The sequence below is a fragment of the Aotus nancymaae genome, unplaced genomic scaffold (genome assembly GCF_030222135.1).
Source record: "Aotus nancymaae isolate 86718 unplaced genomic scaffold, 86718_ANA_hifiasm-v0.15.2.pri h1tg000021l, whole genome shotgun sequence".
Lineage (NCBI taxonomy): Eukaryota > Metazoa > Chordata > Mammalia > Primates > Aotidae > Aotus > Aotus nancymaae.
This window is the reverse complement of record NW_026988433.1, coordinates 29,346,778-29,371,951: the sequence shown is the minus strand read 5'-3', so window position 1 is coordinate 29,371,951 and position 25,174 is coordinate 29,346,778. Positions and strand designations below refer to the sequence as shown.

General features: G+C 45.4%; 1 protein-coding gene across 3 annotated transcripts in view; it reads left to right on the top strand.

The window, feature by feature from the left end:
* Positions 1-25,174, top strand: part of STAB2 (stabilin 2) — a 176,320-nt gene that overhangs the window by 60,484 nt on the left and 90,662 nt on the right. For all 3 annotated transcript variants that reach the window (XR_010343837.1, XM_064379911.1, XM_064379910.1), the window contains exons 16-25: positions 4,335-4,388; positions 4,698-4,778; positions 7,656-7,808; positions 10,759-10,821; positions 13,390-13,476; positions 14,582-14,668; positions 15,704-15,815; positions 18,899-19,079; positions 20,885-20,978; positions 22,086-22,244. Coding sequence is in view for 2 of the 3 variants with exons in the window: in XM_064379911.1 (XP_064235981.1) it covers positions 4,335-4,388; positions 4,698-4,778; positions 7,656-7,808; positions 10,759-10,821; positions 13,390-13,476; positions 14,582-14,668; positions 15,704-15,815; positions 18,899-19,079; positions 20,885-20,978; positions 22,086-22,244 (1,071 nt within the window). In the remaining variant the exon portion in view is untranslated. The remainder of the gene's footprint in view (positions 1-4,334; positions 4,389-4,697; positions 4,779-7,655; positions 7,809-10,758; positions 10,822-13,389; positions 13,477-14,581; positions 14,669-15,703; positions 15,816-18,898; positions 19,080-20,884; positions 20,979-22,085; positions 22,245-25,174) is intronic.

Here is a 25,174-nt window from a genome sequence, read left to right as displayed (position 1 = left end):
CATCGTGTCAGCAGCACTGCCTCAGTCTGTGTCTATACAGGTTTTTTCTAAACTAGGGATAGTAAATAAGTTGCACATATATCACCACCTACCCTCCAACGACCAAGGCAGACATCACTAATCAATCACAACATTCTGGAACTGGATGTCGCTTCAGTCTCTTCAATAGAATTTCAAGTAGCTATGATCAATTAGATTTGACACAGGAAATGAAACAAATTTGCAATCCCAGGCCTAAATCATTGGTTTGATTTGTCCTGGCTCTTCTAATATTTCTTACTAGTAAAATCAACACTTTAAGTTCCCTATAACTCTAAAACCACCTAGAGAATGAAGCCTACACTAAGTCATCCAGGGCCAGAACTAGGCTAAACTTTAAAAAGAATAAATGTTATTTTTAGATGCTCCAGCCTTTCCTTTCTATTGCTTTCATCTTTCTCCACTATGGACTTGCCATTCTCTCACACTCCCGTCTAAAAGGGAGATTATTGACTCCTTCATACCAGGATGTCAAGTCTGAAACCATTTAAAGTGTTTATTTTCCCAGAAATAATAGCTTTAACTTGAAGAGGATAGCCTATTGTGGAATTTTGTTCATTATAACATCAAGTAGTCGAATTACATGAAAGGTCACATGCTTTCTTCCAGTGCCCTGAAACTATGCCACCATCTTGGCAATGGGGAGAGATGACCTATGACTTCATAAAGATCAGTGTTGATTATACAGAATTGTGGAGGGAAAGAGGAAAGGGTATCCAAATATTTCAGGGTAGTGATCCCCAAAGTGTAGAGTAGTCAGAAATCATCCATGGAGCTTGGTAAGTAGGAAGATTCCAAAGCCCTACCTCCAGCATTCTGGTTTAGTGGTGCTGGGATGAGGCCCAGAAATAGACGTGCTGGTAACCACCAACTTTCTAACTCAGATAGCCCCAGCGCATGCTGTTTTGGGAACGCTGAAAATTGTTGCCTGTTAGGTTTAGGAATTCACATGGATATATCCCTTTTTAGAATGCCTTCAGGTATCTATAAGGATATCTTGCTGTCAAAAAACTTAGGATTTTTTTTAACTTAACAAGGAGATAAATCAAAATGTAATTTCTTACATTGCAAACAGATGTTCAACATATGAAAAGATTAGTTACAGATTTCCATAGAAAAGGCCAGATTTCCCAAGGTCTTCCAAAATAGGATGATATTTCAAAATATGGTTCACACTCAAATTTTATGAAACCTAGCTATTGCAGAAAAACTGCTAGACCTCTCTTTAGAACTCACATTCATACTTAAAGTAAACTTAAAAAAATGGTAATGTTGCTCCCGTAGGAAATTATTAAAATCCTAAGATTATATGGCATCCCTGAGTGCATAGCTTCTAATTTGATGCACACTTTAAAAATAATAATTAAGGAGTTCTCAGACCCACTTAAAATTAAAATAAAACCTTTTAACTAGAACCAGAAAAAAATCAATCTCATTGCTTTTCTGTCAGGTACCTTTGTTCAGAAAACTCTTCTCTTTCTCCTCCCTTATAACTCCTTCCAGTGGTATCTGGAAATGGCTCATTCAGGCTCTCAAGAGTAGATTGTGTACATCTCTTCCAAGCTCTGTTCAATGACATGACATTCATAGCTTGAAGTAAGCCTTTGGTAAGAATACTTGCACCACAAAAATGGCTAATGCGTGCCACTACTCCTGGCTTTCAATCTTCTTTCTCTCAAAGGCATATCTTTCTGCCTGCAAAGCATAAGAAACTTCAGGTCTCTTTGTTCTGAGTTAAAAACTGCTTTTCTATTTCAATTTCTAGGTGAGAAGTACAATCATTTCTGCCTCTTTCCCATGTACAGAGAGGTTAATTTTTCTCAACCTATAGGAAGCTCCTTCTGTCTTCATCCTTCTTCATAGCTTTATCTTCAGGGAAGAGTGCAGGAAATTCCCCCATCAGCTATGCCAATGAAATGGAAGATAGACTGGCTTCCTTAGAAGAAGGACTTCTAATGCTGTCTTTGGAATGCCATGTTTCCTTCCCAGTGTGTCTTTCTACTTCTCTCGAAGAAAATTTTAGTGTGAAAACCTTCCCATCCCTGCAGAGACCACAGCTTCTGATTACAAGCTCCAGTTTATGGCTTCATCACTGAACCAGACAGAAATAAAAGCAAAGAGAGCAAGACACCTGCCCTTGCCAATTCACAGACACCCTGCAAGTAAAGTGGGGAAAGGGAGGTGAACTTACGGAGTTCAAGGTCAAATTCTCTCTTTCGGCCTCTAGTACCACAGAACTTGGGTTTGGTTTGGTTTGGTTTGGTTTTTACCTAAAACAGCAGGGAGAAAGTGAGTATCCTCACACAAAAAAAAGAATGTATTGCGCCAAAAGATTTTTCAACAACAGCAGCACCTGCAAACTTAGCGCTGTCAATTTGAGCCATACTAGAGTGAATTCTAACTGAGCAATGGCTCTGAGAGACCCCAGCCAGATAAGGCACAGGCACACATAGTAACAGGAGTGATGCGGATCAGTTCCTTTGTCCCTCTCATTCTCTGGTTTCTTGTCAAAAGCATTCTACAATCAATTTCTGAGGCTTTAAAAGGGGGTTATCTCACTGATAAATGCTTTCCTATAGAAGCCTCAGAGGGCTAGAAGGAATTCATACCAGTCCCTTTATTTTGCGGGTGAAACTGAGATGCAGGGATTAAGTGACTTGCTCAAGCAGAACCAGGACTAGATCTCATGTTCCTGAGGGCCAGCTCAGTGCTTCTCCCAGGACCCCTAACCCATGCCCTTTAATTTACTGGCACAAATGTATATGGAAAACTTACTGTATGCCCCACACTGCACTGGCTGGGGAAATGGTGATGGGTGGTTAACAAGCCAGACAGACCCAGCCCTGTCTTCCAAGAGTTTGCAGTCTAGTTTGGGGGCTGGTTCCCAAGAATCCCCACCTTGTCTCACTCCTTCTACCACTGAGCATCAAAGCATATAATAACATTGCTTCTCCCTGTAAGTCTCCACTTCTGAATACCGTGCAGTGACTGAGACGTAAGTTGAGACGTAGAGGCTAGGTGACTTGCTCAAGGTCACATAGTAACAGAACCAGGGCTGCAGAAAGCATCACTTCCCGGACTGGTTAACCGGTGGTCCACTTCAACATTCCTATTGATAACCCTGTTCTGCACATAATGCTCTTGTCTTATAGAGATGGTGGCCATATAACTCATCATTTATGCCTGGTCACTTCTGAAAGTGAATGGAATTGCCGGGACAATAGGCATAGACCAGGGTTGTACCAGACAAGCCAGGATAGGTGGTCTCCCTACGGACAGGTAACTCCCTTGGCACAGTGACCAAGGCCAAATGCAGACAGGAGGCTGGGTGAGGAAACTCAGGTTCAGCAGGGCTTTCTTTCAGCCTGCGACTTCACCCCGTTGCAACCTGTTCCTAGAACATTCAACCTCTCGGCAGTTATTGGGATCTTGAGTTGTGATCCTTCACTTTTGCAAGCCAGAGTGACTGTGGCTGTGCCGCTTAAGTAGCAGAACTCCAGGGCTGTGAAGCTTGTAAGTCCCATCTCTGACTTAGCTGGGAGGTTGCAGATAAACCACAGCAGACCACTGTGGCTGCTGCCTTCTTCCCACAAAGAGCGTGGTCCCCGTGTTTCTCAACTCTGCAACCTCTCTCCAGGGCACCCTCTAGGGGCTGCTCATCCTATCTACAGTCTCCTTTGCTGGGCTAGGACCCTCTTTTCTCCCTCCTGCTTCAGTTTTATGAAGCATGAGAAACCTTGGAAAGGATCTTGAAGGAGAGGGATGCACTTCTCATGGAAGCAAAAGGTGATCACTCTCCCTATGACTGTATAATCCTAAATGACCAGTATGTGGTCTGACAAGACATTTATTGATGGAACAAGTGAAACAGAATCACAAATCAAGGCTGTCTTAGAAAATCTGGACTATGGCCTTAGACACTTATAGAAGTGATGGAGCAGAGTAACTGAGAGTCTGGGCCAATTCTTAGGCTTATATCCTGAGTTAGCTTTGTGACCTTGGACATGTCTTTGAATCTCAGTATTATCACAGATAAAACGGGTCAACAGGAGTCCCCACCTCACACGGCTGTTGGGAGGATCAAATGAGATGTGCATATTATGCTTTCAGAACACCCTCTTCCACAGAGTGGGAATTTGGTGAATGTTAGCTGTTTGGAGGTGGGATTTCTGTCACCCTGGATTTCCCAGTAGATTATTTTTCTTGAATGTCCAAAGTCATTTGAAGAGGCTTCCACAAGAGTGGGAGTGTTGCATTTTTTTCTTTGACTAAAGAGGCGTTTGGTTTCCTTGCAGGGATCTCGGAAGCTTCTGGAACTCGTCAGATACCACATTGTCCCATTTACCCAGGTTGGCCCCACTTTTCCTGCTGCTACTTTCTCTCTGCTTCCAAGATATCTAACTTAGTCTTGAATTTCAATATTTTGGTGCTTGAAAATGTATGATATTTGTGCTTTATCTGTAGCTCTGAACAAACCCTCAGGCATGAATAATGAGTCCATTCTCAGAGAGATCTTCAAAGCCACGAAAACTCTTGAGATCAAAACTCTCTTTATTTATTGCACTTTGAAGCCTATTTTTTCCTGTGAAGATGTTAAGAACTCAGAGCCCCGTATGTGGCCCCAAACATCGCTGCCTTTTGTTCTCTTCTTATTGCAGCTGGAAGTGGCCACTCTCATCTCCACCCCACACATCAGGAGCATGGCCAACCAGCTCATACAGTTCAACACCACTGACAACGTAAGTGCACACTCGCCCATCACTTGCACCCATCTTTGCTCTGATAATGACTATTTATCAGGTTATTCTGCCTCTCTGCTAACCCACAGGCTTAAAATCTTTATGATTATTTCATTCATTTGTTACTTCTCTCAGCAAATAGGTGCTGAGCAACTACATGTGTGAAAGTCTGCACGAGATGCTGAGAATAAAGGAGTGAAAAAGACAGACTTCTATCCCAGCAGGGAAAACAGACTTTAAATAACTCACTAGGCAATCAGTTAATTATTTCATTACAATTGTAATGAGTGCTCCCAAGAGGAAGTTCAGAGGTCTGTGAGAGCACAGAACCGGAGGAGTCTGAGAGAGTCTTCAGGCCAGGAAGTCTTCCGTGAGGAGGCGATTCTTTGGCCATGCTATGAATAAAGTGAATAAGACAGAAATCAGAAGAAGAGAGTTCTAGACAAAAGAGAGAGAGAGAAAGAGAGAGAGAGAGAGAATGCAAGAGAGAGCGTGCATGTGCAAAGACCCTGAGGTGGGAGGGAACACAACTTGTTTTTAAAATTCCAAAGAAGGCTGCATCATTCATTTAACTCCCTGGGGTTGCAATATGAACAAACATCCAGAGCACAGGGTTGATGTCTCCCATGGAGTCACTGTAGATGGTGATTATTATCTCATTCTTTCAACAAACAGCTACTGAGTTCCTTCTGTGTGTCAGGCACTGTTCTAGGTCCTGCAGACAGACCAGTGAACAAACAGACAAAAGTCCCTGGTTGTATGGAAAATCATTAGAAAACAAGTTAAATGAGTAAAATATATCATCTATTAGACAACAGCAAGTGCTAACGAGAAAAACAGCAAAGCAAGGAAGGGGGGCAGAGGGTGGGGATGGGGCCAACATCTTAGATAAATGCCCAAGAAGCCCTCTTGAAGAAGAAATATCGGAACAAAACCTGAAGGAAATAGGGGAACAAACAGTGTCGATATCTGGAGGACATTCCAGAGGGAACAGCAAGGGCGAAAGCACAGAGCAGCAGGAGCACGCTGGGCTGTGTGGGGAACAGCAAGGGCGAAAGCGCAGAGTGGCAGGAGCACGCTGGGCTGTGTGAGGAACAGCAAGGGCGAAAGCGCAGAGCGGCAGGAGCATGCTGGGCTGTGTGAGGAACAGCAAGGACGAAAGCACAGAGCGGCAGGAGCACGCTGGGCTGTGTGAGGAACAGCAAGGCCAGTGTGGCTAGAGCAGAGGGAGCCAAAGGGAGAAGGGCAGGAAAGGAGGCCAGGCAGGAGAGAGAGGAGGAGAATGGGGTCAGGTCATGCCTGGCCTAGGAAGTCAGGGTGAGGGTCCAGGCTCTTACTTGGAACAAGAGGAGAAGCAATTGGAGAATTTTGAACAGAGGAATGACATGATCAAGCATACATTTTGAGAGGCTAGTTAGATTCGACTGCAATAATCTGGAGAAGTCTGATGGTGACTCAGACCAGGGTGGTAGCAGGGACGTGGCGAGAAGTGGTTGAATTCTGAATGTATTTGGTTGGTGCAAAAAATAATCGCAGTTTTTGCAATTTTTAAAAAAAAATTGCAAGACTGCAGTTACTTTTGCACCAACCTAATATTTTGAAAGTAGATCCAGCAGAATTTGCTGATAGGTTAAATGGGGGGCGAAGACCGAGGAAGCCAGGATAACTCATGGGGTTTGACTTGAGCAACCAGAAGAATGAAGCAGCCATTAATACTGCAGGGGGAGCTGGCTTATGAGGAAAGTGGAGATCAGAAATCTTTGCTAATTGGCTCATTTTCTATTCCCTCCACTGAAACATAAGCGGGAACTTATCTATTTGTTCACAGATGTATCCCCAGCTCCAAAGGCAGAGCATAAGTGAGGTCAATAAATGTATTCAAATGAATGGATACCTATTTCACCACAGAGAGGTCAAAGAATTTGCCCAAGGTCTTGTAATATTGGGGTTCAGGGTGCCCTCAGCTCCCCTGAGAGGACGTTTCTCCAGGTTCTTGGTCTCTTGCCCTCTCAAGAATGAAAGAGGGGACCACGGCGCAGTGAGCAGTAAATGCCAGACTCAAAAGTGTTTGTAGAAAGTGATTTATTTAAAGAAAGAAACAGGAGAAGGAGAGAGAAACAGCTAACTCTCACACTGAGTGAGAGAATCCAGACAGATGGAATCTAGGAGAGGAAAGCAGTTTCCACGAGAGTGTTAGGGAATAGAGAGAGATGGAGTTTAGGAGGAGAAGACAGGCTTCCACGAGAGTGTGGAAGGGGACCCCAGAGGGGAAATCCAGGAGAGAGAAAGACGGCTTCCATGAAGTGAGTGTTCGTGGAAGGGGACCCAAACATGGAGTCCAAAGGGTGTGGAAGAAGGGGACTTTTAACCTGGGAGGAACCCCCACCTTCTCTAAGACCCCTGGCGAATGAAACGAGTTCCTTAGAACTTCCGCTGGAGTGATTAACTCTTAGTTTCTTCCCATGCCCCCGAAATACAATCATAAACCGTTAAATCGCCGGGATGGAGAGAGATGGGAGAGGGCATGGCGCTGGGAAATTCTTGCCCTTAAAATTACGCCCCCTTGTGGACCCGGAAAGAAAACACATTCCCTCAGTCTCACAGCAAGTAAATTGCAGAGCTTGAATAATTCTAATTCTTACTTAGCCCTGCACCTACAAGAAACATCTCTACAAGGGCATCCTTGCCTGGTGAGAGTCAAGAATTCACCGAACAGATTCAATCTTTCCCTGTCAGCCAAACCCTTGTAATAGCAACCTACTCACCAATGAAAAGTTAAGTGATGTTGAGGACTTTTTAGCGAAGCTGCCACAGTCTGCCTGGGAATCACTGGCGTTTCTGCACTACAGAATTAGAGATGTCATTGCTTCTTTCCAGGGACAGATTCTGGCAAATAATGTGGCAATGGAAGAAATTGAGATCACTGCCAAAAATGGCCGAATTTACACACTCACTGGAGTTCTCATTCCTCCCTCCATCATCCCGATTCTGCCCCATCGATGTGACGAAACAAAGAGAGAGATGAAACTGGTAAGAAAACTAGGAAAATAAGTAAGGGCCCCCAAACAGCACCTCAGGGCAGACAGTGTCCCACTCCTCACAATTCTGAGAGAGGTGTCAAAGACAGTTTTTCTTCAGGAAGCTTGTCTCCAAAGGGTTTCGTCTTCATGAAAATGCAGGCGGTTCTGAAGTTCCACATCATAAACCATGAACCACGGTTCCTTGGAATTTCCACAACGATAGATGCCGCCCAGGAATATTGGCTCCTCAGAGCTGCCATAATGAGTTACCACAAACTGGGAGGCTTACCACAACAGTAATTTATTCTATCACAATTCTGGAAGTCACAAGTCTGAAACCAAGATGGGGTTGGGGAGGATTTTTCTGCCCTTCTTCTGTATTCTGGGGGATCCCAACAATCCTTGGCATTCTGTGGCATGTAGCTGCAAGGGTCTCACTGTGTTGCCCAGTCTGGAAATAACAGATGCACACCACCACACCTGGCTAGTTTTTTTTCTTTTTTCTTTTTTATTGTAGAGATAGAGTTTCACCATCTTGCACAAGCTGGTCTCAAACTCCTGGGCTTAAGGGATCCTCTCACCTCAGCCTCCCAAAATGCTGGGATTACAGGCCTGAGCCACTGCACCCACCCACCTCTTTTCTTTTTATAAGGACATCAATCATTATATTTAGGGCCCACCCTAATTCAGCAGGACTTCATGTTAGCTTAACTAATTACATCTGCAAAGACCTTATTTCCCAACAAGAATATTCTGAGTTTCCAGGGGACACAAGTTTGTAGAGAGATATTATTTACCCCACTACATCAGAGCTCTGGGATCCGATCAGGGTTTTCTAACTCCTGGGATTCAGGATCAGTCTCCTGCCTCTTCCTTCCCTGCCCCTGTCACCTGGGTCTATCTTGCTCCAGGCTCACAGCTTTACTCTAAGAGGGACTTAAAATAGATTTCTTCTCAGGTAGCTGCTCTGGCCTACCGATCAACCATCTTTCTGCAGTCCTTTTCAAAAAAACCAAACTTTCTGTTTCCCTATGAGCTTCTGTACCCTCTAGCCTTTCCTATTTCCATAGCAACTTTTTGGCTCACCTAGTCTTAATCAAAGCACCTGAAATTCCAGTACTGCTGTACCTGCACTATTTCAGTTCCCATGGAAAACATAACCACAAGTTTTAACAATAATAGGTCTGGGCCTTTCTTTTCAGGATGCTTCAGTAATACATCAGTGATTGCTCTCACAATATCCTTGGACCATGAGCATTAAACAAGGAAAAATGGTCTTTACTTATGTTTTGTTTTATTGATTCCGCTTCTTGTTATGAAGGCTGGAAATAGCTGGCCAAGCATCTGGCATAGGATTGTGGCTGATTCTTTTAATTCTAGATGTTTTAATTGATGCAATGACTCTAATATGATTTAGGCCATAGAGGACAGAGCTGATCCTCTGTGCCAGTCAGATGCCATCTGGAGAGTTTGATTCCATCATCAGAACCCCTTTTTAAGAGAACAGAAACATGGTCACTTTCCTAGCCAGTTCCCCAGCAGCGATATATGTTTGGTTCATTCTTTGGAAACAAGGATTGAGCAGGTGCATCACCTGTTCTAGTTCAAATTGTTCAAAAGCTTATTCGCCATCTCCCTAAAGACCAGAATCTAGATACGGGTTTGAGCTACAACCCAAAGAATTTTGGTTACATAAGGAAAAGAACTTTCAATAGTTGCCTTAGGGTGAACTCTTCCTTTACTATTTTCTCTATCTTTAAAAATTGAATCTGTTTGCTCTACATAGTTTAGAATGGTTTTGAGTGGGTCCATCAAAAGTCCAAATGCATTCTCTGGAACGTATTTAGTAGACTAGTAAAGAGTAGAAGCAGCTGGTACCTTCTGGAAGTCTCAGTGTTTAGCAGGCTGAATCCATAGCTGCCTTTGGGCATAGATGTTTGGATTTTAGAGTTTTAATAACAACACTGTACTAGTTAGGGTCCCTGCAAGAAGAGAATCTATCTGAGATGGTCCAAACGAAGAGACTCTAATGATGGAGCTACTGCAGAGGTGTGGACAGGGCTAAGGAAAGAAACAAGTTTTGCTGGAGCTTCAAGGGAGAAGCAGGAAGCCATTGCCACTAAGGACCAAAGAGCCCAGGGGCAGGGCATGGAGTTACCTGAACCCAGTGAAAGCGAGAAGTGTGGAAGAGGTGACCTCCATCAGGAGCTGTAGGGATGGTGCCAAAGCAGGGAGGGAGCAGGGATTAAATCCTTGGCCTTGTTGTCCTCCTACCCACCAAAATCCTACTAGTGACTTACATTGGCCAACGCCAATCAGAAGCTGGCAAGGGAGCTTGAGAGACCATCCTTCACAGTCTACCTTCTGGGGCACAGAACCAGGTGGAGAAGGTCAGAGAGAATGAGAGATTGGAGGCACACACCCAATTCCATCACCCTTGAACCAGTGGAGGAGAATCCAGGAGACTAAAAGGCAGAGATTCAGTGTTTGACCATATTGCTGCTAAGCTAATTGGAGGACATGTCCTTAAGTCTGTAACCAAAGCTAATACTTTATCCTTAGCAAAGGTGAATAACTGCAATGTCTCCTCAGAGGCAGGTGCCTTCCTGCATGCAGAGAATTGATCAGAAGCCTGGAGCCTGTGGACAGGCTGGCTCTGAAAGAAGTAAAGAAAGGGGCTGCTCTGTGCAGGCTCAGTTTTCTTTCCCAAACTCCCCCAACCCACCCCCAACCCCAGCAGGGACTTAACTCCTTTTCTCCATGGTGGAGTCATTGGTGTGGGGGGCAGGGAGAGTGGGGAGGCTAGGATCATGGTTGAGGGGGTAGGGGAGAGAGAGGGCAGAATCATGGCTCAGTGGGGTTTCCTTCACAGGGAGGGAAGCATGAAACCAGAGACAGGACTGTCGCCACTGATCCCTCTCACAGGGATACATGCACTGACCTCCTGTCTTTCCCTCCAGGGCACTTGTGTAAGCTGTGCTCTGGTGTACTGGAGCAGATGTCCTGCTGACTCTGAGCCCACGGTGAGTGTGACAGCTTCATAAAAGCACAGATCCAAGGATCCCCACTGGTGTGGTTTCTCAACCTATCTACCTTCCTTCTTTGGAAGATATTAATTGCAGCTGGGGTAATATAAGATGGGCTCTTAGCCTACTATATAGGGGATGGTAGAAAGAGATCCCACAAACCTGTGTTTGAATCCTTGTTTATTGACCCTAGAGATATTGTTTAACCTTTTTACTCTAATGTTCTCCATCTGTAAATGATAATAACAACAAAAAGATTCACATAGATAAAAACGCAAGCACAATACCTAAATCAAGTAGTCACTCAGTTCCTCTCTCCTTTTTCCCTTTTGGGGCTGTAATATTACAGATGTCCACTTTTGAGTGGTACTGGCATATTGTGCAGAACCGTCTGTAAACAAGTCCTAATATTTGTTCTCCCCAAGCACTCTTCTGCAGAGATATACAAGAAATATCAAGAAAATAATACTAGGACTATCAATAATGTCCAGGTTTAGTTGAATTCTATACACATTTATTGAGGATTGATCGTATATCAGACATAGTGCTTGATTCCAGAGGCATGAGGATGAATAAGAAATAGTTTTATTTTACTTTTACCTTGAGAAGCTCCATCTAAAAAGGAAAACAGATAGTTGTGCAATGATCTGTCATTCATATGCCAAGCACTCTATTGGTGGTAAAAAGCAAAGTAAGGCAAAAATGATGATAGAAATTTTTGCCTCTAAGTTTATCATAAGAAAGGACTTACTGACCAGAAGTGGCATTAAATCCTAGGATAGATCACTAAGGAAGGTTATGAGCTCTTTATTGTGATTCTAGTGTAAAGTATTTAGTAAAGCAAAACATTAAAATTTAATAGGTGCAGGTGTTCAGATATTTATTTTGCCTAATGAAGCCATTACCCCTGAGTCCTTCAGGATACTGTCAGTCAGGGAATGTGAGAGGGAAGAGAAGAGGAAATCGTGTTGGCAGGTGTCACAGTGATTGCTGTGTGCCAGATATTGTTCTAAATGCTTTATGCAGCAGCCCACAAGGTAGGTATATCATCGCTATAACCAATGGATGATTGGGGCACGAAGGCAAGGAAACATAAACCACCTTGTACAAGGTCACACAGCTGACATGGCGGAACCATGATTTGTTCTGTGTGTTTAATCACCATTCTAGATGGGGGAGGGGGGGAGGGGGGGAGGGGGAGGGGGAGGGGGGAGGGGGGAGGGGGAGGGGGGAGGGGAGAGGGGAGGGGAGGGGGAGGGGGAGGGGGTGGGGGTAGGGGGAGGGGGGAGGGGGAGGGGTGGGGAGGGGGGAGGGGGAGGGGTGGGGAGGGGGGAGGGGGGAGGGGGAGGGGTGGGGAGGGGGGGGACGGGGAGGGGGAGGGGTGGGGAGGGGGGGAGGGGGGAGGGGGAGGGGGAGGGGGAGGGGGGAGGGGGAGGGGGAGGGGGAGGGGGTGGGGGAGGGGGGAGGGAATGAGACACATGGGTAGAAGCCAAAAGTAGCCCTCAAATTACCCCTCCCGGGATCCTATGACCCACACCTGGTTAATTATCCTGAGACACCCGCAACAAAAGGACTGTAGTGCTCCTTCCTAGTGACCTCAGAATTCCTTCATATAGCTAATATTTTAGGATTTTATAGCCGAGGAAGGTCTCATTGCTCTCTTCTTGAGCAAGAGCCTAAGATGAAGGGGTAAACTTGACATCAACAATTATCTAAAACAAAATTTGAGCCAGAGACTAAATTCGTGACAAAACTTGCAATCACCATTATCTCATCGATGTTTTCTTGCTATTTCTTGATATTTCACAGATTAGGCAGCTGAGGCCCACAGAGACTACATGACTGTGATCCTAAAGTCAGTACGTGATAAGACCCATTCTCTAGACCTTAAACTTACTAGCAGTGTTTCATGGAAAAAAATGATTTAACCTGTCTGGGCCTTAGTTTCTTTATCTATAAAAAACGGCATGAAAAACATCCATATAGAACTGAAGATTGATGAACTCCTCTGTGCAATGTGTCTGGCGCATAAACGATTCTCAGTAAATGTCAGTTCTAGATAATTAGGAGTGGGCATCGTGGGCATCGTTGTTTAGAGAATGGAAGGATGCATATAAGTCTGCCCCACTCCTAAGAGGAAAACTCAGACTATCACTGTTTTGTTTGGCAAATCTTTCAACGAAATGTAGATAGACTCTTTGCTGGCTCCACCACGTCTCTATAGGAGGATCTTAGGGATGGCTGAAGATCGGAAGAGGAGACTAGACCACATCCAGAATGAACAGAAAATATTTTCTGCTTAGAGACATCTGCCGTGGCATGGAAGAGGGAGTAAAGATCCGTGGCCATGGATGGTGCAAATCCTGGCCTGTATTCCACCAACAAGGGAACAGGCCTAAAAGAGGGTGCCCACGCTTTGATGTAGACCCAGTTCTGCTAGCGTGGTCCAGCACTCTCTCCTGACTTCAGTGGTGAAATAGAAGTAGAACGGGAAGTATCTGCAGAGGGTGTGTGGTGCCTAAAACATGCTGACCGCCCTGCTTTCCCTCCTTGGCTTTCTCCCAGGCACTCTTCACACACAGATGTGTCTACAGTAGCAGGTTTAGGAGCCCGAAGAGCGGCTGTGCCCGGTACTGCAATGGCACCGTGAAGGTGAGGAGAGCACGGCCAAGGCCCCATCTAGGCCAGTAGGGCCAGGTAGCTCCAGGGCCACGCTCTTGGGTCCTAGGGTCTGTGTGGTCACAGGTGACCCGTGCTTGGTGTTGTCTTCCTGCAGGGGAAGCAAAGGTAGATTCTTCAGATGGTGACCTGACCGTCCCCTTCCCTGCATCACAGAACAGCCTCCCGTGGTTCCCTACCCTCTTAACACAAACACTTGCTGCTTCCCCACATGGCCCACCCTCTGCCTGTGGCTCTGACCTGCCTCTCACCCCCATACCTACCTCAGAGCATGCACACTTGCCATTCCCTCCCTCTGAATGCTCTTCCAGATTTCACTGAGGCTAACTCATCTTCTGAGTCCCCATTAACCAGCCCTGTCACCACCAACCCACCGTGGCCTCCCTAGTGCCCACCTGACTTCTGGCCCTACCTGCCACCACTGGATGATACTTTGTTTTCTCAGCACTCACCGTTCTCTGAAATGGTTTTGTTTTGTTTTGAGATGGAGTTTTGCTCTTGTTGCCCAGGCTGGAGTGCAATGGTGTGATCTTGGCTCAATGCAACCTCCGCCCCCTGGTGTCAAACAATTCTCCTGCCTCAGCCTCCTGAGTAGCTGAGATTACAGGCATGCACCACTACACCTGGCTAATTTTGTGTTTTTAGTAAAGATGGGGTTTCTCCATTTTGGTCAGGCTGGCCTCAAACTCCTGACCTCAGGTGATCCACACGCCTCGGCCTCCCAAACTGCTGGGATTGCAGGCATGAGCCACCGCACCCAGCCAGGTCCTGTTTTACTATTTCTTAAAATTCATGCATTGACTCTTCCCTGACTTAGAACATTGGCTCCACAAGCGTGAGCCTCCCTCTGTCCGTTGGCACAGTGTTAGAGCCAGGCCATCACCCAGGGAGGGGCTCAGTAGGGTTGTGGTGACCAGATGACTGAGCACTAGCCATGCCATCAACCGCCAAAGAAAACGGCAAGCTCATAAGGAGTGGAATATGGTTTAGTATAATCATGGGAATTAAAATGCATCCCCTTTGAGGAAGTGGTGCTTGGCCTGGGGTTTCAAAGCACAACACACATTTTGTTTCTCAGATTCCAAAGTGCTGCAAAGGCTTCTATGGACCCGACTGCAACCAGTGTCCAGGAGGCTTCTCAAATCCATGCTCAGGAAATGGACAGGTGAATACCGAAGACTGGCCTTCCTTAAGTCAAATCAATGATTTTTAAAACTTCTAAACCAAAATGTGATACAGTGCTGGCTACTCTTCCCAGGAAGCAAAAGAAATGATCCCTTACTAAAAGAACAGCAGGGGTCTGTAGCAGAAGGAATCCGGGTTTGGGATGGGGGGGATGGGAGAGAGAGATTCCTGTGCGGGCTGCAGGACCTTGAGCAACTCAACAAGGATCTCTGGGCCTCACGTTCCTCCTGTGGGAGGTATCAGGGTTGACCTGCATCGATCTTCGAGACTCCTTCCAGAGCTAAGATTTTATGATAGTTTAAAAATAGCTCTGTCTAGTGATTGCTTTTTTGAACCTAGAAGCAAAACCTAGTGAAATGTGATAGCCAAAACTGATCTAGCTTGGAGGCAAAAGTAGCTGTGGTTTATACAGGGAAATTATAGACCTGTGCATTTAATAAACCCACATTTAAAACATGGCTTTTTCAAGGGGTGAGTCCAGCCATGAGTGGGGACGCCATGCGGACAAGGAGAATAGGGAGAGGGCAGTACTAATGACTGCGGCCAGGGGTTAGAAAGGCCCCGCACCCAACGCTGCTGTCAATCAGCATGGACACGACCTTGCCAGGGTTAGGGAGGTGGGAGGCAGATGTATTTACCACTGAAGAGAAAAAACACTGCAGTTTGGAGTCACAGAGCTGAGCAAGTGAGAATGTAAAGACAGAAAGGCCAGTCACTCATTCTGCAGGCGCCTGTCATCACTTATCCCTTAAGCGTTGTTGAAAGGTTCCCAGTTCAGCATTGTGACACCCCTTTGAGTGACTTCCCTTAAAGTTCTAAATCCTGGCTCGGGATTCACAAGCTGGGCACTGCTTTAGCATCCTCCCTGGTATCACACGACTTCACTTTCCATAAGAAGTCCCAAAGGGTCATGTCAAGTGAGATTTAATCTGAATTCAAAGAAGTCAGGCCGTGAAATGAAAACACCTGAGAAGTATGTGTCCTAATGGCCCATGGGGCCTGCCTTTGCTCCCAGTGCGCAGATGGCCTCGGCGGCAGTGGGACGTGCATTTGCGAGGAGGGCTTCCAAGGCTCCCAGTGTCAGTTCTGCTCTGATCCCAATAAATACGGACCTCGGTGTAGCAAAAGTAAGTGGCCCTTCCAGAGCTTCCTTCCACTCCTAAGCAAGGTTCCCTCTGGCACTGCAGCAAGCTACCGGTGCAGGGCTGGTGTCTCGGGACCCCTTTGCTTGGGGTACGCCATCATCACAGAGCATTCCTTAAGCTTTGGTTCTCAAACTGGAGCATGTGTCAGAGGGCTGAGCCCTAAGCCCCTCCTGCAGAGTTTCTGATTCAATAGGGCCCCAGTGGGTCATCAGAATTTGCATTTCTAACAAGTTCCCAGGGGGCACCAACACTGCTGGGCTGGGAGCACACTTTGAAGACCGCTGTCCAAAAGGTTCTCCACATTCTTGATGTGATGGTGCACTCTGCATCAAGAAACAGATTCAGGCCAGACACAGTGGCTCATGCCTGTAATCCTAGCACTTTGGGAGGCTGAGGCAGGTGGATCACTTGAGGTCAGGAGTTTGAGACCAGCCTGGGCAACATAGCAAAACCCCATCTCTACTAAAAATACAAAAATTAGCCAGGTATGGTGGCGGGTACCTCTAATTCCAGCTATTCCAGAGGCTGAGGCAGGAGAATCACTTGAACCCAGAAGGCAGAGGTTACAGTGAGCCAAGACCAAGCCACTGCACTCCAGCTTGGGTAACAGTGAGACTTCATCTCAAAAAAAAAAAAAAAGAATCAGATTCACTCCCCACCTTTTAGGCAGACCTCCTCCATCAGCTCCTTTATTTGCCAGATGTGTGACCTTGGGCAAGTTACTGTACTTCCCTAGGCCTCAGTTTCTTCATCTGTAAAATGGGATGGTAATAATATCAAGTGCCTTTTAAGGTTAGTACAAACTATAAACAAAAATCACTTGCCTTAGAACCGTACCTAGTACAAAACACGTGCCACAGATATTATCTCACTATTATTGTTGTTGCTGTTAATCTAAGTACAGTGACAAATACCAAGAAGCTTGTAAAACATGTAGAAAGTTCCACCACAGTAGGCATTGAAGAAATGAAGTTATATAATCTCAGAAAATGCATTCTGTTCTTTAAAATGACATCCTGTGTATATTTAAATAAATATATGTATATTTTTGACATATATTTCTAAGCTAACAGCTCGTTGTGGAGTCAGACCAACCTGAAGTCCTCACACGCCAGCCTACTAACCATCTGATCTTAGAAAACGCCTCTCAATTTCTTGACCTATAAAATGATAATAGTGGTACCTACACTATAGGTTTCTGGCAGGATTAAGTTAGACCATAATTTGGGGCTTTTAGCACAGAGTTTGCACCGAGCAAGTCATCAATAAGCAAAACTGCTTCTGTTACTATCGCTACTAACTCCATGCATTTGTTATGAAACACAACGCTTCTGCTCTCCTACCTTATTTGAGCGTCACAAATAACTCTCAGGATGGATGGGAAAGCAGAGCACAGCAGGTTCGAGGTTGCTGAATCCTTTCCAACGTTCTTTTTGCCAAATTAGATCTCCATATTAGAGGAAGAAAAAAATCAGAGTTTATCCCAAGGCCTGACGATGTCGGCATTTGTCTGAGGCCAACCCAGCAGGACACCAAGGCTGGGGTGGGGCGGTGGGCTTCTAGCTGTCACGCCTCTCATTCCAGGGCTATAGTTGCACACAGTCTCACACAGGGGTCTCGTTCCTTGCAAATAAGGCACTGACTGAACTAAAATTGTGTAAAAACTGTCGTTTGCTTTAAATCGAGCTGTGGTTTTCCAGCCCCGCTCACTAGTATCTGTCTTCCCTTTCCTGGGTGTTGGCTCCAAGCACCCACACTAACTCCTCTCCCATGGGTCCCTTCTGGGGCTAAACTCCAGATTCCTTTGTTTCTGATCCTTTTCCAAGCCCCCTCGATCCTTGTCATGTGCTTTTGAGAATCTCCATGTCCTTCTTTTCACTCCCACGTGTATAGGAACCTGAGTGGGATGAGGCGGCCTGTGTTGTGATTTTTAAAAATACCTGTAATTGAAAGCAAATGCAGCAGCTAAGGTTGAAAGGGATAACAGTGATATAGAAAAGCAGTTCATGTAATGATCTACGGTGTTTACATAGCCACAAACAGAAATGGACTTTGAATCCCGATTCAAGTTTCTCCCTGGGAATTTATCAGCAAGTCGGGCAGTTTGCTTCCTCTCTTCGGGCCTCGGCTTCCTCATCTGAAAAATGGGGGTTATAAAAGTACCTACCTGCTGGGACTGGTGACTATTAATGAGATGGTGTGTGTGGAAGGCTGACTCAGTGCCTTGAATCAAGTCAGTGCCCAGATATCGCCCATTGATTATCATTGGTTTCCTGTGATAGAGTGAAAAACAAACACATTAGCTATACATCAGGAGCCCTGTCAGCACGGGAGACCACTTCTGTTTATTCCAGAATATCTTCATGAAAGGTGAGAAATTTCCAGGCTAAACTCTCCAACCAGGAAGTAGTTGAAAATGGAGTTCCTTGGCCTCTTTCAAAGTCTAACACCCTCTTCTTCCCCACACCCACACACAGCAGATAAGAAGGAGTTATTTTTTACTTCCTTCTTTTTTTTTTTTTTGGAGACAGGGTCTCACTCTGTTGACAAGGCTGGAGTACAGTGGTGCAGTCATAGCTGACTGAAGCCTTGACCTCACAGGCTCAAGTGATCCTCCCACCTCTCAGCCTCTCCAGTAACTGGGACCACAAGCGCACACCATCATGCCCAGCTTGTATTTTTTGTAGAGACAAGGTTTCACCATGTTACCCAGGCTGGTCTCAAACTCCCAAGCTCAAGCAATCCTCCCACATCAGCCTCCTTGAGTACTGGGATTACAGGCATGAGCCACCATGCTCAGCCTTAAAGGAGTTCTGAGACCAAGTTCTTTCCCTCCTGGATGGGACAAGTAAGCTCTCCAGGGGCTGTCCCAGGCATGCTGAGAACACTTGAAACTCCAAGAAATAGCAGCCCGAGTCTTCCTCCGGCTCAGCCCCCAGACTCTGCTTTGACAAGAGAGAGTGGGAGGTGAAAGGAGGTGGTCCCTGTCCTCCACCAGGGTGCTCTGCCTCCGTGCTCGGCTTGTCCCCAAGTCCTGGACAGATGTCCCTCCTCTCCTCTTTCAGAATGCCTGTGCGTTCATGGAACATGCGATAACAGGATAGACAGCGACGGGGCCTGTCTCACTGGCACATGCAGAGACGGCTCCGCTGGGAGACTCTGCGATAAGCAGACCTCGGCCTGTGGACCCTACGTCCAGTTCTGTCACATCCATGCCACCTGTGAATACAGCAATGGGACAGCCAGGTAGGTCTGTGAGGGGATGGCCCTTAATGATGCAAAGCCACTGTGTTACCTGTAGACGGAGCCAACCCATATCTAAACTCTGAACTGAGGACTGTTATCTCCAGCTGATAGTGCGGCATTTGTGAAAACAACCTCAGTCTGAGCTGGGTTTCAATTGCAGCACTCCCTGCTTTGAAACTTACCAGCTGTGTGACTGTGGGCAAGTTACTTAACCTCTCTGAACCTCACTTTCCTCAACAATACAGTGAGAATGATGATACCTACCAAGCAAGGCAGTTCTGATTAGCAGAACTGAATGCAAAATCACCTAGCACCAAGGCTAGCACATCGAAGATGTTCTGTCATGGAAACAATCATTATTATCACCACATATGTGAACGAGATGAAGATTTGCCCACCAACTTTCCAACCTTTGAAAACACCTTTACTTTTTAAGGCTGTTAACAGTTGCTCCCCTGTTAAAGGCATCTGGCAGGAAACTGGGTCTTTAATCAATAGATCGCGATTTGTTTCGTTAATACTGTCCAGCATTCTGCAGTGGGTTTGAGGGGGTAAATGCCAGAGGAAATTTACCTCTCTGGAAACATCTAGCTCCAAGGCAGTAACCACCTAAAATATCCTGGGAAATGAAGAGGATGTCTGGAATTCTTGGCCCTATTCTAACACCGCTTTTCTTAATTTTTATTTACATAGTTATTTATTTTGGTCTGCATCTCCCACTCTAGGTTATAGGAGACAAGACTGTCTCTTTTCCACAGTTGTACAATAAAAATGCCTTTTCCTAAGGAGTTAGGCTCTATATCAGTGCATAAGGCAAAACCGCATGTAATCAAAATTACCCTGGAAACCTATGAAATCATCCACAGAGGACTGTCAGCGTGGGTCTCTATGAACTATATTGCCTTAGGTAACTCAAACATTATTGGAACAGGTGACCCTATTTCTTCATTTGGTCACTAGATAATGTATTTTGTTCCTCTAGGAAACTTGATACATGAAAAATATATTTTTTACATTTTTGTAAGGCATGTATTCAATTTGCAGTAGGACATGGGGGTGCAATGTCCCCAACATCTGTAATAGAGCACTCAATAAATATTGATTGAACAGATGAATGAATGAATGAGCCACATTTAATAGTGAAAGTATCATCACGAAACATTTTGAGAGAAGCATCTGGAAAGGTAATGGGTCAAGAAACCAAGTAAGCTCACAGAAGAGGCACTTGGGAATGTGGTGTTGGGGATTTAAAAAAAACCTCTGAGGAGCCGGAGAAGGGGAGAGGAGAAGTCCCACTGATCGTCATTTTCAAATATTTTAAGAGCTGTTGCATAGAAGACAGCGTAGAGCTCTTCTTTGCTGAACCAGAGGTAATAACTAGTATTGAGCAGGGAGAGTTCTAAAGAGGCAGGTTCTGGTAAAATAAGAGCAGAGAAGCTGCCAGGTGTTGAGCCTTATGACCTGCAAGTGCTCTGCTAAACACTCCGTGTGCATTCGCTCATTTAACCTTCAGCCTCATGTGGGAGGTGTTAGGCCCATCTTCCTGATGAGAAATAAGGTCTCAGTTGTTAAGAGACTCGTGCAGGGTCACCCAACTGCTAAGAAGTGGGTGGGCTTTATTTCCACCCAGGCGTATCTGATTGCAGACCCCGTGAGTACCTCGACCACATTTGAGCACTGACTTCCTCCACAGGAGCAAACCATGGAGCCATTTGGCCAGGAACCAGCTTATCTCTAGCTGACTGGCTCTCTTCTGGGTCGTTGGTGCTTATTCTGGGACTGATTTTGTGCACTCTCCTTTGCAGCTGCATTTGCAAAGCAGGATATGAAGGAGATGGAACAGTGTGTTCTGAAACGGACCCTTGCACAGGACTGACTCCGGGAGGCTGTAGCCGCAATGTGAGTACTGGTCTTTATTTCCAACTTGCCTGGTTTCTTGTTGGCTTTTTTCAGTTGGTTGACTGGTTTTTTTAGGAAATCCTGAGGAAAGACGTTCCACAGGTCAGTGTCTGATCCACAGGTCACTTTCCATATGCATGAAGCATTTGTGTTTAAACCTTGAATTTTTATTTTGAGACAGGGTCTCACTCTGTCACCCAAGCTGGAGTGCAGTGGTGCAATCATAGCTCACTGCAGCCTCAAACTCCTGGGCTCAAGTGATCGTTTTACTGATTAGGAAACTGAGGTCTGGGGGAGTTCAGTGACTAAGTTCTGTCGTTGGTAGGGGTGTAGCCAGAACCTACCATCGTTTTCAATTATCACCACCCCTACCTGACCCTAGTCACCTTCATTCCTTACCTATGGTTTAGTAACTGGTTTCTTTGCTTCCTCTCTTACCTACCTACAGTGCATTCTCCACCCACAGCCAGAGTGGCTTGAAGTGAATCAGATCATGTTTCTCCCAGGTTTAAACCCCTTCAGTAATTTCCTCTGGCTCTGAAGATAAAATCTAGATGAAACCACCTGACCCCAGTCTACCAGATTCCCTTTGAATGAGCCTCGTCCTAACCCCGTCCACCTCAGCCTCATCTCAACATTGATTCTTGTACCTCTCTCTCCTTCTCATTCTGTCCTCTAGCCTCCTGGCGAGGCTTCTCCTGAGAGTCCCGGGAGCTGGTATCGTGGAGTTGGGTTCCCACATTATACAGAGCTGGGCTCGAGCCTTTTTATAGCTGTATGACCTTGGGCAACACCTGTTTCCTTAGCTGTAAACTATAATAACAATACTTTTCTCAAGATGATGGTTTACACCTGCAAAACAATATAAATAGTCCCTGGCTTAATAACTGTCACAGTGATGTTTAGTGGCCATGAGCTAGCCAGCTCCCAGCAATTTTGTTCTTTAAATGATCTAATCTTTTCATGAATCTCAATGCAAATCAAGCATTTCCACCTTTCTCAATGCAAATATGTGTTTCTGGAACGTATGTCTAGAAATCCTCTCTTTTGGAATCATGTGGCTGGACTGAGGCTTCAGAGGTTTTGTTTTTTCTCTTCCTCCTGCAGGCAGAATGCATCAAAACTGGCACAGGAACCCACACCTGTGTGTGTCAGCCAGGCTGGACAGGGAATGGGAGAGACTGCGTGGAGATCAACAACTGCCTGCTGCCCAGTGCAGGCGGCTGCCACAACAACGCAACCTGTTTGTACGTGGGTCCCGGGCAGGTAGGTTGGATGTGATAGGAGCAAACAGAAAGCAGGAATACTGCAGTGACTTTCTTCCCCATCAGGACACAGAGGTACTTTGGCTAGAACTTACTGCAGCTTTTTTCAATCATTTGTGGCAGTGAAAATGGGTTCATTACCACAACAAACCTGACGGGGTATTATCCCTTCTTATAGAAAAGGAAATTGAGGCAACATGAAGCTAAGCTATTTGCATAAATCACATTGAGAATAGATGATAGTGCAAGATTTGCACCCAGACAGTCTGACTCCAGGGCTGCCATCTTAGTCACCACCCTGGACCAACCTTATATTTCTATAGCTTTGTAGCGTATTGATCACTTTCACTCACTGTCATTTAATGGAGAACGAGGCAGAGAAGGCTACTGCTTGGAAATTAATCAGCTCCAGGAGAGGTGCTACCAACTACACTAGGATTGTGGCCATGGAAAAAAAAGAGGCGACTGATAAGGCTCCCTCCCCTCATCCATCCCCACCTGCTTCCACCTCTTCCCACAGGTAGGACCAACAGGTGTGTTTATAATATAAGGCTAAGAAGGTCAGGACACATCGAAGATGAGAACCAGGATTTGAAGTCAACCACCTTATCTTTTCAATCTTGATACAGTTTCTCATTTTTGTGTTTTACACTGAACTTTTTTAAAGACCTACAGATTATTTTCAGCTCTTTGAGAAATGTATTTCTTCCCATGATGAGGGCACTGAAGAAAGCCTAACCTTGCTCACCGTGATATCTCTCACTTGACCCTGAACCTTTTGGTTCTCACACCTCTCATTTCTGTGCACAAGTTAATAATCAGAGAAACACAGAGCTTGAGTGGAACTTGATGAGATATTAAAGTCCACCTCCTACCTTCCCTTTTCTTCAGGGAGGAATTTACCCAGACAAATGGAGATCTGCCCTATTTAAAGATATCCAAGAAGGAAGTTTCTAGGGCCTCCCTCTGTGGCTTTAGGCATCATTCCCACTCCCTTCTCCTCCATCCTGCTAGGAATGAGAGATGGAACATCTGTCCTGTGGGCCAGTGCAGGGCTGGACACTTATGCAGAGACAGTCGGAAGTGTCGGAGCTCCTCTGGGAGCTCATAACTACCAAAGATAGTGATCTATACAGAACTCTTTTCAAAGAGACCCCCACAGGGGGTTAAAAAGTAGTTAACACGATTAGGAGCAAGGGTTAAAAAAATGGAAGTGCTTGGCTAAGAGCATAGCATGATCGCACCCTAGCCCACCTCCCACTCTTGAAAACTGATGGGAGATGGAAGCGCTAGACCCAGGCAAAGCCTCAACGTTGACGTATGTATGTATACAGCTAGGGTGAACTATTTCATTAGACCACAGAAGGTGCTTCTCAGGGAGTGACAGTTGGCAATGGGACAGGGATAGAAGGGGGATCTGTATCAGGGAGAAATCTTTTGGTTATAATGGAAAACTCAATTATTTGTGAACTACTTGTAGAAATGTAAAATGGTACAGCTACTATGGAAAACAGTACTGTAATTCCCCCAAAAAATTAAAAATAGAATGGCCATATGTTCCAGCAATTCCACTTCTGGGTCTACCCCCCAAAAGAATCAAAAGCAGGGACTCAAGCAGATATTTAAACACCCATATTCATAGCAGCATTATTCACAGTGGTCAAAAGATGAACATAACCAGTGGCCACTGGCATATTAATGGGTAACCAAAACATGGTATATGTGTACAACAGAATAGCAATCAGCCTTAAAAAGGAAGAAAATGCTGACACATGCTGCAACATGGGTGAACCTTGAAGATGTGTTGCTAAGTGAAATAAGCCAGAGACAGAAGGGCAAATACTATGTGATTCCACTGACCTGAGGCTCCTAGAGTAGTCAGAATCATAGAGACAGAAAGTAGAATGGTGGCTGCCAGGAGTTGAGTGGGGAGAGGAATGGGGAGTTACTGTGTAACAGGTATGGAGTTTCAGTTGGGGAAGATGAAAACAAGTTTGGAGACAGATGATGATGACGGTTGTACAAGAATGTGAATGTGTTTAATGCCACTTAACTATACATTTTTAAACGGTTAAAATGATACATTTTCTCATATATATATATATTTACTTCAATTCTTGAAAAACAATTAAAGCTGGTTTTAAAAAAGGGAATGTTTTGGCCCATGTGTTATAAAGTCCATATATGGATCTAGCTGCAGGTACAGCGTGATTCAGGGCTCAGAAGGCAGCATAAAGGGTCTGTTTCTTGGCTCAGCTTCTTCCCCGGTGCCTGGGGTGAGGGATGACCTCACCCTTACCATCGCAATACTTAGTTAACCGGAATGGAGTATGTTTTCTGGTAACTTCCTCCAAAAACCCAGGATTTCTTCTTTCATCGACTCAGATTGAGTGCATCCACACTCATCCTCATTTCCTGCCACTCCCATCAGCCCTTGTGCACAATTACAGAAATCAGGCCAGAGGAGGCCCAGGGTGTAAGACACAGTGATAAGCACAGGCCAAGGCTCTGCACCCCACCCTGGGGTGGAGGAATCGGCTACATTTTATCATATGGACTAGGAGAGGGGGAATGAATGATGGTGTCCCCAGAGCCAAATGGTGTGCAGTTTCCAGAAAGAGAGATAACAGATGCTAGGCAGACAAAATAAAACAGATGTTCACATATCTATTCATTTGTGCATTCATCTAACACCTCTCAAGTGCCTACGCCCACTCAGCCACTAAGCTCCGTGGTAAGGATAAGAGATTACCATGGTCAGGGCCCTCCGCCAGACATGAAGAAATGCGATCTTGTGCAAGGCGACAGACATATATATATATATATAATGCTAAAGTGATAAATGTTATAAAAGCCACATAGGGTCTGGTTGTTCCACAGTGTCTGAGGGCTGCTTTCCTATTTATCCACCTGATTTCTCTGACAGCAGAG